Genomic DNA, 13,075 nt, shown 5'->3' on the forward strand with positions numbered 1-13,075 from the left:
CCAAAGCTACAGAGAAACCCTATCTCGACAAACCAAAAAAAAATTACAGTTATGAAGTAGCAATGAAAATAATATTATGGCTGGGGGCCACCACAGCATGTGGAACTGTGTTAAAGGGTCCCAGTGTTGGAAGTTTGAGAACCACTGCTCTAAACAGAGCCACATTTAGTCTCTAGTTCCTTGGCCAGATAAACATCATAGTTTTTGTGTGAGTTTTTTGTTGTTTGGATTTTAAACAAACCTATCAGCGCTTGCCTAGTTCCTGCTGTTTCACCAGCACTGGAATACACAGAATAAACACCCTCACAGCCACTTCTCAGCAAGGGTCCTAGAAGGTGTTGTTTGTCCCATCAGGATGCTGACAGAGGTCGAGGGACTTGCCCAAGGTCACACAGCTGTGGGGTGGCCAGGGAGGGGGTGGACACGACCTCAGTCCACACAGGTGTCAGGTTCTCTTTCTGTTCCTCCAGGGTGTCCTGGCTGTGGTAAAATCTAGAGCACTATGCTGGGGTGGCGTTAAAATAGCAGCCCCATCTCTGGGTTTTGTAAAGAGGCCTGTTTAGAATAGTCCTGGAAGCTGGGGGTGGGGTGGGCTCACTCCTTGCTTCTCTGAAGACAGGCTGTGACCGCAGCTGGGGATAGGGAAAGGGAGAAAAAAGAAGAAAGGATGTAGGAGGTAGGGAAGTGGTTGTGAGAAGAAGAGGGACAGGAGAGGAAAGAGGAGGGGACTCAGGGGAGAGAGTGGGGCTCCTGTTGCTCAGGTACCCCAGCCACCAGTCCATATGGGAAGCATGGAGTTCCGTCTGTGAGGACAGCAGAGCTCACATTGGGACCACCCTCCTGTGATAGACACACACTTGTGCAAACACAGTACGGACATGTATGGGCCACACAGAGTCACACTTTTCCTTGCAAACACAAGGACACCAACAGAAGCTTCATGCAGACAAGTGTTCAAGAGAACTCATGCCAGCCCCTTCAGAAGATACATGCTCCTGGAGGCACATGTGTGGTGGGACATGGAGACACACGCTCCTGAAGACATGTGTGGTGGGACATGGAGACGCACGCTCCTGGAGACACATGCTCCTGGAGACACGTGTGTGTGGTAGGACATGGAGACACACACTCCTAGAGACATGTGTGTGGTAGGACATGGAGACACATGCTCCTGAAGACGTGTGTGGTAGGACATGGAGACACACGCTCCTGAAGTCACATGTGTGATGGGACATGGAGACACATGCTCCTGAAGTCACATGTGTGGTGGGACATGGAGACACACGCTCCTGGAGACACGTGTGTGGTAGGACATGGAGACACGTGCATGCATATACACACCCATGGCATGTGGCCATTCACACACATACATGAAGTGTCTAATCCATGTGGACACACACACTTCGTCCTTGTACATGAGTGCACAGATCCAAGGGGAGGGGACAGCCCTTCCTCAGGGGACAGCTGAATAATGCAGTGACCCATCAAAATCTCAAAGGGGCTTCAGAAGCCTGCCCAATGAGGGGGCTCTGGATCCCCGAAGTTTCTGCTTGCCTCCGTTTGCTCTACTGTGAAATGGACTCAGGGTGATTTCATCCAAGAAGTGTGATGGAGATTGAAGGACAAATTCAGGGGATTAGTTCTCGTGTTTTTACCCCATTCCCAACACTCACACAACAAGTACACCCCACCCACACGTGTGCCCACATACACATACACAAGTACACACACACACACACACACCACCACCACCACCACCGACAACAACAACAACAACATGGACAACTTAAAAAGAAAAGTTCTCAGAAAAGGCTTATTGGCCCAAACCACTTCCACTCTTATGAGTTCATTTTAGCTTCCCAGATGCCTTCAGGGTCCAGGACCACAGGAAGGAGAAACTCCACCCTGATCTGCCCCAAAATAATGCCCTGTAGGTGCTGGTGGAGATCCAGGGACACCTGGTGGAGCAAAGTCTGGGTTGAGGGGAGTGTTGGGGAAGGCCATTTGTCTCCTAGAACCCACGACTGATTTCTTGAAGTAGAACCAGAAGACACCTGCTAAAAATGTACATGTCTTGATCCACAGCACCCATAGCCAAAGGCCTCACATTCATCACGCTCCCTCCAGGTCCCTAGGAATCCCCAGACTTACTGGACTACAGTGTAATATTGTTCCAACTAGCCCCATAGCGCATGTCATCCCCAGATACTAGTCTCCTTCCAGATGGGTGTCACCACTCCCATTCTGCAGGAAGAGGCCCAGATCCAGCAGGTGCATGAAGACCCTGAAGCCACACAACTGAGAGAGGCCAGAGTCAGCTCAGTCGAGGGCTTGAGCCTTGAGAGTCCGTGTTGTCCCTGAGCCCAGAATGGGGCCCAGAACAAGCTACCGAGAGACTACATTGCAGGGTGTATAGATGGAGGATGGATGGATGGATGGATGGATGGATGGATGGATGGATGGATAGATTCATGGACAGTGGGATTGACGGATGGATGGATGGATGGATGGATGGATGGATGGATGGATGGATGGATGGATGAAGACAGATGGGCAGAGGGATGAGTGGATGAGTAAAAAAATGTAGACGGAAGGACAGACAGACGGATGGATGGTCTATGGATGAGTGAACAGTGGAAGGAGAGATGAATGGATGAATGAATGGTTGATGAATGCTGATAAATAGATGGACAGACAAAATTCAGCAACAATAAAAGGGACTCTCAGCTGGACACGGTGGCACAAACAAATAATCCCAGCTACTTGCATGCAGTTGCGGCTAATTGGGAAGCCGAGACTGGAAGATTGCAGGTTCAAGGCCAGCCTGTTCAAGATTCTGTTTCAAACACTAAAACAAACAACACTCCTGGCAAGTAGCTCAGTACAGAGCACTTGCTTAGCCCACACAGGGCTCTGGGTTCCAGGCCCAGAGGGTGGGTGGGGTGGGGTAGATTCTCGAAAGAGCCTTTGCCGGTAGAAATGTGACTGGAATTTGTTTAAGGTCAGCCCCCCCCCCCATGGTTCAGCACAGGTAACCAAAGGGACAAAGAGCAGAGCGCAGGGAATCACCAAGGCCAAAGGACACAAGGACAATCCCTTCTCAACCCACCCCCTTGATTTCTCCCTCTTTACCACTTACCCTTTGCCCTTTTCATCCCATTGAGGTCTGTTAATGTTCCGCTGCCTCTTCAGCACCTGAATTCAAAAATCAAGTTAAAGGGGCTGGAGAGATGGCTCAGGTTAAGAGTACTGGCTGCTCTTCCAGAGGACCTGGGTTCGGTTCCCAGGACCTACATGGAGTTTCACAACCATCAGTAACTCCGGAAGCAGGGGATCTGATGCCCTCTTCTGACCTCTGTTGGCAACTGTGCTCACAGGGCACACACACACACACACAGAGAGAGAGAGAGAGAGAGAGAGAGAGAGAGAGAGAGAGAGAGAGAGAGAGGCAGAGAAAAATAAAAACAGAAATTAATTTTTAATAAGAATTTCAAAAGTGGTGTAAGAATTTAATCCCAGCACTCAGTAGGCAGAAGCAGGCAAATCTTTGTAAATTTGAGGCCAATCTGGTCTACAGAGTGAGTTCCAGGACAGCCAGGGCTACACAGGGAAACTCTGTTTCAAAACAAACAAAGAGACAGACAAAACAAACAAAAACCAACCACCACAAAGAATTTTAAAAATACCTATAGGTAAGGAGGTGGACTAAACTCTGGCTATGTCCCCAGCTTTGGAAAAAGAAGACATCACTTGTCCCCCAGTGTCCTTAGAAACATGTGGACCCTGGAGAGGTAAACTCTGACCAAAGCTGGACATTGTTAGGCAATGTGAGCTCCAACTCCAGCATGCATGCAGTTCTGCCGCCCCTGTCCCCCATTCTGCCACAGGGAGCATTAGTGCTGACCCCGCCCCATCCTCAGGACTAATATTTAAAACGCAGAATGGCTGTGGAGGGCTCTGCTCTTCAGCCTTGTCATGCAGTAAAAACATATAAACAGAATAAATTCCCTCTCCAGCTCTGATGATGAGAGCGCTGGGCTCCTGACTGGAATTTTAAGTCCCGCCTCAGTCAGTGCGCCTCGCACAGCTGATTTATGTGAACCCGGGTGCTCCTCTGCATAATTCTCCTGCTCAGCCGAGTGGCCAGGTTCCCCTTCCTATGCCATTAGCGTTATTAACACCTGGGCAGCCGATCACTGCAAATGGGCCGTTACTGTGATGAACAGAAATGTCTCCAACCCTACATCCAGCCTGGCTCCAGCCATGTTCCTGACAGTTCTTCCTGCTTAATCTCAATCTGGGAGCCTGGTCTGTCTCCATCTGCCCACACCCCAGCCCTGGGCAATGGGATCCTGGGGACTTTGAAGGGGCACCCCTTGTCCCATTACATGCCCATGATTTCCTGATGACATAGAAAGTGCTCTCATCTCTTCTCTTAAATACCTCTCAATCTTTCTATTATTTAAGGGTTATGCTATGGCACACACGTGTTCAAGAGCTATAGCACACATGTGTTCAAGAGCTATAGCACACATGTGTTCAAGAGCTATAGCACATATGTGTTCAAGAGCTATAGCATGTATATGATAGTAAGACTGAAATCCTCTCCTTCCACATGTGAGGATCAAATACAGAAAATGCCTTGAGATTTATTTATTTATTTATTTATTTATTTATTTATTTATTTATTATGTATACAACATTCTGCCTCTATGTATGCCTGCAGGCCAGAAGAGGGCACCAGATCTTATTATAGATGGTTGTGAGCCACCATGTGGTTGCTGGGAATTGAACTCAGGACCTCTGGAAGAACAGCCAGTGCTCTTAACCTCTGAGCCATCTCTCCAGCCCCCAGAAAACTCCTTTACCCCCTGAGCCATCTCACACACACTCCAATTCCTTAATGTTTTAGAGAATCTTCCAGTAGGGGAATATTTGATAGCCCCCAGTGGCTAGGGATGAAATCGAGGCCAAGGAAAGACAAGAGAGTGGCCTAAATTCTCATGAAGACTTTGCAATGGTTTTGGATCAGAAGCCAGATCAGCCAGTCACTTGCTGTTCAAAGTGTGGCCCAGGGAGGATCCAAAGCAACGGCTTCAGGAGTTTGGGGGCACTGCAGACTCTGGGCTCCAGAGCCACCGTAGGCACGCCCATTGAACGACATGTACACACCCAAATACCAAATCCAAACCCCAACCATGTCTCTTCCATTGGAGTAAAATTTTTCTGAGGTGAATTTTCCTGGTTCAGAAACAGCTGGGAGTTCAGGAGGGAATCAAGCTCAGCAGGTAGAGAGCTCACAGAGCTCTGGCTTCCATTCCCAGCATTGTATAACCAGGCTTGGTGTGACACCCTGTCATCCCAACACTGAGCAGAAACAGGAGGATCAGGAGTTCAGGGTCATTCTCAGCTATGCTGCAAGATTGAGGCTAGCCTGTCTCAAGAAAGGGAGCCGGGTGGTGGTGGTGCACACCCTTAATCCCAGCACTGGGGAGGCAGAGGCAGGCAGATCTCTATGAGTTCGAGGCCAGCCTGGTCTACAGAGTGAGGTCCAGGACATCCGGGGCTATGTAGAGAGACCCTGTCTCAGATAGATAGATAGATAGATAGATAGATAGATAGATAGATAGATAGATAGATAGATAGATAGATAGATAGATAGAAGATAGATAGATAGATAGATAGATAGATAGATAGATAGATAGATAGATAGATGTCTCAGATAGATAGATGATAGATAGACAGATTAGGTACATAAATAGGTATACAGACAGATATATGTCATTGTCAGGGTTAAACAAGGCCATGTGTATCACAGTCTAATCACAGACCCTCCACGAAGGGACACACGACCTGGACGCAATAATGACCTCCACCAGCAGCATCATGTGATTACTGCCATCTGTTCAACATCCTCATTTTGAGAAAATGCATTGACTATTTTCAATCAAGGACTTGCCAGGTGGGGCAGCACACGCCTATCATTCCAGCACTTCCGAGGCTAATGGAGGACGGGGATATGGCTCAGTGGTAGAGTTCCTAGCATCCTCAAGGCTCTGGGTCTGATCTTACATTGGCAACAATCAATAAATCAATTGTAAGTGTCAATTTGGTAGCTTCAGAGACCCTAAGTTTACCCAAATCCAGCTAATGGGGCTCTAGCAATCAGGAGCTTTCAAGAACTATCTCCTTCCTCCTCCGCTCCTCCATGGGGGTATTATGGAGTGGACATAGCCTATCCCATACACTTACTTGTTGTGGACCATTATTTTAAGTAGGCAAAGACCTGTTACATTTGTTTCTCTGCAGAACATTGCTTTAGCTGTGCAATAGTGTGTTACATTTGTTTGTGCTGCCTTTGTTTAAGATGTGTGTTTAATTGTGTAAAGATGTGTTACATTTGTTTCACCTTGCCTGACTAAGGCACCTGATAGGTCTAATAAAAAGCTGAATGGCCAATAGCTAAGTAGGGGAGGAATTGATGGGATTGTCAGGCAGAGAGAATAAGTAGGAGGAGAAATCTAGGCTGGGGAGAAAAGAACAGGAGAAGAAAAAGAGAAAGCGGGAGAAGAAGAGGGGAAGAAGCCAGGCAGCCAGACACTGGAGGAAGCAGGAAAGTAAGACATGCAAAAGGAAAGAAAAGTAAAAAGCACCAAGGCAAAAGGTAGATGAAGAGAAACAGGTTAATTTAAGTTAAAAGAGCTAGAAATGAGGCTAAGCTAGGTTGAGCGTTCATAACTAATAGTAAGTCTCTATGTCATGATTTGGGAGCTGGTTGGTGGCCCAAGAGAAAGAAGCCTGGTACACTTATCCTTTTACTATTTGCATATATATGTCATTTTGTGACTTTATTTATTTGTGTGATAAACAAGTGCCTGGGTTTTCTTTAAAAAGACAGACAACAGCCGGGTGGTGGTGGCGCACGCCTTTAATTCCAGCAGAGGCAGGCGGATCTCTGGGAGTTCGAGGCCAGCCTGGTCTACAAGAGCTGAAGAGCTGGTTCGGGACAGGCACCAAAGTTACAGAGAAACCCTGTCTCGAAAAGAACCAAAAAAAAAAAAAAAAAAAAAAAAAAGACAGACGCCCTGTGTTGAGAGCCATGGCTGATGCTGGGGCCACTGCCAGTTTCTGCTCCTAGTTCCAGATCTCACTGAGGATGGTATCTGCTTTACAAGATGTTTCTGATCCTTGATATTAAAGATCTGTATCATCCTGTGAAGCCTCTAAGCTGGTCTTAGGGCAACTGTGTTTCCACAGGTGAGACAAGACTCCTCCAGGATGTCTCACTGCTCAATTTTCTGAGCCTCTGGCTGTTTGGAGCAAAGCCCTGGTGTTGAAACTGTCCCGAAGGCCTGCTTATGGAACACCCGGAGGGCTCAGTTTGGGAACTGGCTAGAAGCTACAAAGTAACCTTTCCCATACTCCCAGTATCAAATTCACATGGTTGCCTATTTCTGGCAAATGATGCTTTCTTTCCCAAGCCTGTGGAGATTTGATCTATGGATGAGACAAAGACGCTTCGTAGGAGACTAAAACACAACTCAGTGATTGAGAACACTGGATGCTCTTGCAGAGGACCAGCACTCACATGTCAGCTCACAACTGTCTGTGACTCCAGTTCCAAGGATCCAACGCCCTCTTCTGGACTCCGCAGATGCTGCATGTACATCATACACAGACACATAGGCAGGCAAACACTCAAACCCACAGCCTTTAAAAAGGATCTTTAGATGTTGAATGATGGACAAGCCCTTGGGAGACAATGTAGGCTGGAAGCAACATTGTGGGAATACATCTACCCAGAGGGCTGTCCCTTACGTGGCACACTGCACAGAACTGAAGACATATCTGGTCTGTGACATTTCAATTTGGGACTGACTTTGGCACAGTTGTGCTGTGTTGTATATATCTGGATCACTCACCCTCTCTGGTTACAGCTGGGAATCCTGGAGCCCTCCATCAGCCCCTCTAGCCTTCTCTTCATTCACTCGTTCATCCAAGTTCTCACCTGGGTCTGTGCACAGGGCAGACCCCTGGAGGGGGATGCAGTCTGGACAGCTAGGTCGTTCTGCATGGTTCAGAAAGACCCTGTAACCACTGCGATCTCAGGGTTTGAAAGGCTGATGTAGGAACGGTGAATTCGAGGCTTCATTACATGGAGAGACCCCCCCTAAAAGGAGAAGGGAGGGCAGCGGAGATGTTACATGTTGGAGGGTGCTCTCTGTCCTGCCCCAGGGATGCTCGCTTTGGGTACCACAAAAACTCAACAAACAAGATCAAATAACTTTAAAATAAATTTTTGAAACTAAAGTGAACAAGCCAGCAACATTTTCCACAGGGGAGAATCTGCATGGCCTGAATCAGGGTAAGGGGAGCAGGGTCATTAGGCCAGGCCCCAGTTACAATGTTATATTTTTAGATTCATTTTTGCATTCTTTTACATTTTTATTCTGTTTTGATTTGTTTGTTTGTTTGCTTGCTTGTTGTTTTCTTTATTTTCCAGATAGGGTTTCTCTGTATAGTCCTGGCTATCCGGGAACTCCTTCTGTAGACCAGGCTAGCCTCGAACTCAGAGATCAGCCTGCCTGTGCCTCCTGAGTGCTGGGATTAAAGGTGTGCCCCACCACTACCTGGCAGCTGTCAAGATCTTATCTCCCATTTTTCAGAAAAAGAAACTGAGACTCTGAGGGGTTCATCCAGCCACTAGTTGGGGTGAAATCGTAAAGAAGGATTTGAACCCAGGTTTTTCATCACTCAGCATGGCATGTCTTCTACCTTACTCCCCATCTTGGAAGAATCCCCCAAACTATGCGACTCCAGCACAGCCTCAGTTCCCCTCCTGTGTAACATGAGGCTAAGTATCAAGCTCACCTCCAGGGACTGGAAACTGTACCAGGCCCAGCAAGGTCCCCATCCCTGTTACCCTCCGAGGAACAAGAGAGACCCCACTCTGTTTGTAAAAGGAGCCGCTTGGCCATTTGTTCTTCAAATACTGATTTTATTCTTTAGATCTTTTTGGCGGGGAAGGGTTGGGGACGGCAATCAGTTTTCGGACTTAAGATAAAAAATCGCAGGAAAGGGGCTGCTTGACTCTTTATAATTAATGGGGCGGCCTGTAATAGGATTCTCCTGCCCATGGCGCTCCCAGGAAACACCTTTTTACATAAGATATTGCCCACGCTGGAGTGGCAGTGGGTGATTTATGGGGTTCCCTGCTGCACAAAGCCTCTCCCGGGGTTGCCAACCGCTGGATTTATCAGGGAATTTGGAAGCGGGGCGTGCAGCCCGCCCATGACATTTTTGGTGGAATTTAAACAGCACAAACACTAGAGAAGGGAGAGGCAGGTAAGATGGGGGCGGGGGCGGTCCATTTAGATCACAGGGACAGAGGAGGTGAGTCCCGGCTGTGATTTATAGCCGGAGGGCCGAGGAAGATACGGGCAAGAAAACCTAGCTAGGAGTCTGCTCGTGGGTCTGGGTCCTCACTGAGTTGAGTTGGCCTGACTAGGGACCCAGAGGCTGCTTGCCATTTCAGATCCTTCTGTGAGCAGGTCAAGCGTCTGCTGTGGGCCCACGTATCCCTAGACGCAAGGGCTTCCGTGGGCAGGGGGCAACTCCACACTGTGTGCCGCCAACCACTCTAGCAGCCAAGGGTCCACTTTACCCTCCCATCAGGGGTTCTAAACCTAAGGAGGGGGTTCTATCATTTTGTTCACTCAATGGTCAAGTTAGCTCAGGATGGAGAGGGAGGCAGGCCAGGGACTGCAATCCTGTCTCGGGACCTTTGCATATACGGCTACTGGGGCTCTTCCCCTCTCTCCCCTTTGTTGCTTTTGGGCCTCAGAGCAAAATTTATCTTTTCTAAGCTGTGGGTGTGGCTCAATGGTATGGTGTTTGCCTAGAATGTGTAAAGTTTGGCTTTGGTCCCTAGTGCTGTCAAAGGAAATCATAATAGCTTCCCCTATTATCTGGTAAAGACTCACTGATGTGCTGATGAGCTACCCTATCTGAAAGTCAGGACTCCTTTAAATAGCCCATCCTTATAAAACGGCCTCTGTGGTTTCTCCAACACAATCTTTCCTGTCTTAATCACCTCTCTTTAGAACCCCCATCAGTTACACATTGTATGTGTGTGCACGTGTGTGTGAGGACACGTATGTGTACATGTGCATGTGGAAGCCAGAGGTTAACAACAGGTGCTATTTCTCCACGATGCCACCCCAGCTGAAAGGACCAAGCAGCTGCCACCTGACTCGGCCTTCTTCCTCCCTCCCCGCACCCACTCCAAGTGACAATAGCCCCTTTGCCAGCCAAAGCTTGAGGAATGAGACACAGGGTCTGGGCAAAACCCAGTAGCTGAGAAGAAGGGGCAGTGGGAGTCACAGCAAGGCTGGGGAGGGGGTGCATGTGAGCAGGAACAAATACCCACAGATACAGCTTGCAGTGACCCTGTGCAGCCCCAGACGAATGCCCTCTGACTCCAGCCCCCTCCCAGGCTCTGCTCTCATAACAGAGACCCCAGAGGCTACAGAATCAGTGTCCACCCACAGAACCTGGCCCTGCCACAAGTCTGCCATGTCCCCGTTTCCTTTATCCCTGACTCTCTCCACCCTCCCTTCCAGCTTTCAGATGCCTTGGGTGTCAACCAGAGGGTCTGAATTGAGCTCAGAAACACACGTTATCCAGGTGGGTCAACAGTCCTCTGGGGCTATTATCTGCGGCTCCAGAGACTAGGCAAGGAGCAAACAGCAGCTGACAGGTCTCCCAGGAGGGGCAGTCATGGGGCTGAGGCCAAGCCAGGGCTGCCTGGGATCCCCAGCACCTGGACCGAAGACTGTCTCTGCCACTCGGGCATAGGGACAGGAGAAGGGAAGAACATTGCCAGCCTGGACAGTCCTGGGAGGCTTCCAGGAGGAGGAAGACTTCATGCCAGGCTTGAAGGATATATGTGAGTCAGAAGCATAGAAAGCAAGGCAGGCAAGAAGCACAGGCTGAGGAAGGGGAGCTTCTAGACAGAAGCTGTGTGTCCAGGCCAAGCGGTTCAACTGTCCTGACTGTTTCCTCACCGGCCTGCAGATAGCAATTATCTGGATGGCATTGGTCATTATGGGACAAAATGGTCCAAAGCCCTGAGACACACGACAGGTCCATAGTTGCCCTCCTCCATCAGCCCACATCACAGCCCAGAGGACGGGGACGGCAGACAGAGAGAACGAGAGTGGCGTGGAATATCTGCTCGGGACGCCTTGGATAATTAACAAGAATAAAGACAGACTCAGGTCTGGATGCATCCAGCTCCAAGACTTACAGCGCCAAAGTCTCTTTTCTGGCAGATTCACAGATTGTGGCTCCAAGGAACCAGGAACTGGTTCCCAGGTGCCTGGTGGGGGATTCTTGGCACATGAGGGCCAGGTCTGTGGTTCTGGAGGGCAGGCAGAAGATCTGAGAGTGGAGGACACTGCTGCCTGAATCCTGCCTTCGAGGAAGCAGGTGAGTCACAGTCTGTGGGCTGCAGGCCCGAGAAGGAAGGACACTTGCCTGATGTCACACAGCCCACACACCACTGGGAAATGAGTTTTACCCTGCGCTGTGACCCCCCCCCCCTCCTGATAAGCTTTGTCACCTGGCAGACTGTGAGGGGAATCAGAAGACCCCATACAAAGACAGGTGTGTCCCAGACCGCTCTGGAGTCTCAGAACCCCCACGTTGGGAGACAGCCGAGGGGAATCCCAGGGTTGCAGGAACGCAAGATACCCTGAGCCTCCTTCCCCATAGGAGACACTCTGCTGCCCCCTTGTGGCTTCAACAGAGTTGACGTCATCTTGTTTCCTAGGAAATTGTCTAGGGCTGAAGGCCTTGACCCACTGGGAAGGTGTGGGGGAACACACAACACGACTCCTACCTCTTTCCCCTAGCCCTGCTACCCTTAGTACTCAGGCTGAGGTATCCTAGTAACACTGAGAAGTACAGTCTGCACCTGGCTGGGTCACACGCCAGCTTCGTGACCTTGAGGCATTAGGACACTTTACACACACACACACACACACACACACACACACACTCACAGATTGTGACTCCAAGGGGCCAGTGAGGGCCAAATCTGCGGTTCTAGGGGGAACACAGTGCAGGCAGACGATCTGAGAGTGGAGACGTGGAGAAAGGAGGGGAGTCACACACACACTGTGACAGGGACTCGCTGGCAGGGCCTCTGTGACCGTCATGCAGAGAAGGACTCACGAGCTCTTGGGAAAGTTAGCGGCAGTTAAGCAGGTGACATCATCTCCTCCAGGGAGGGACGTGTTTTAAGGCTCGGTGCAGCAACCCATGAGGTGATGAGGAGTCACTGTCTCATAACCTGCTTCAGTATTGTGTAGCTAGAGGGGTAAAAACACAGAAACTGTGGAAACCACACACTCAAATCAGGCGGCTTTATTCAGTGGACTGCAGGGAGCCCCTGGGAGCAATCCAAGAGGGATCCCTGAAGGAGGAAGGTAGGAGGAGGGTAGGACACTCCCTTGGGTGGCCATGAAGGTGTCCAGGAGCCTCTCTGGGGTCCCTGGGAGCCCTCAGCTACAGCCCAGTTGGGTTTTCAGATCCTGGAGCTGTTGGCTACTGATGTTGTTGCCACCACACACGATGACCACAATGGAAGCCAGGGCCGGGCCTAGGCGGCCCTCAGCCTGGAGCCTCCCCAGGATGCCTGAGTATATAGCAGCCAGAGCGGCCCCACAGGCAGGCTCCACCAGGATGCGCTCATCATCTGTGGGTAGGAAGCAGGAGGACTGTCAGCCAGTGCTCAGCAGGAGGGCTCCACCCACCCACCCATAGATCCATCCATCCATCCATCCACCCACCCACTCATCCATACATATATACATAAACACATACATACATCTCTTCATTTATCTCTCTATCCATCTCTCCATCTGTACATCACCCATCCACCCACCCATGCATCCACCCACCCGTGCATCTATCCACCCACCCATGCATCCACCCACCCATCCATCCACCCACCCATGCATCCACCCACCCATGCATCCATCCACCCACCCATACGTCCGCCCACCCATGC

General features: G+C 49.8%; 1 protein-coding gene across 2 annotated transcripts in view; it reads right to left on the bottom strand.

The window, feature by feature from the left end:
- Positions 1 to 12,356: 12,356 nt before the first annotated feature.
- Positions 12,357 to 13,075, bottom strand: part of Sdsl (serine dehydratase like) — a 12,403-nt gene continuing 11,684 nt past the window's right edge. For both annotated transcript variants that reach the window (XM_005371861.3, XM_026778386.1), the window contains one exon: positions 12,357 to 12,760. In XM_005371861.3, coding sequence (XP_005371918.1) covers positions 12,567 to 12,760 — 194 coding nt within the window. In that variant the 3' untranslated portion in view covers positions 12,357 to 12,566. The remainder of the gene's footprint in view (positions 12,761 to 13,075) is intronic.

Source organism: Microtus ochrogaster, unplaced genomic scaffold (genome assembly GCF_000317375.1).
Source record: "Microtus ochrogaster isolate Prairie Vole_2 unplaced genomic scaffold, MicOch1.0 UNK132, whole genome shotgun sequence".
NCBI classification, from domain to species: Eukaryota; Metazoa; Chordata; class Mammalia; order Rodentia; family Cricetidae; genus Microtus; species Microtus ochrogaster.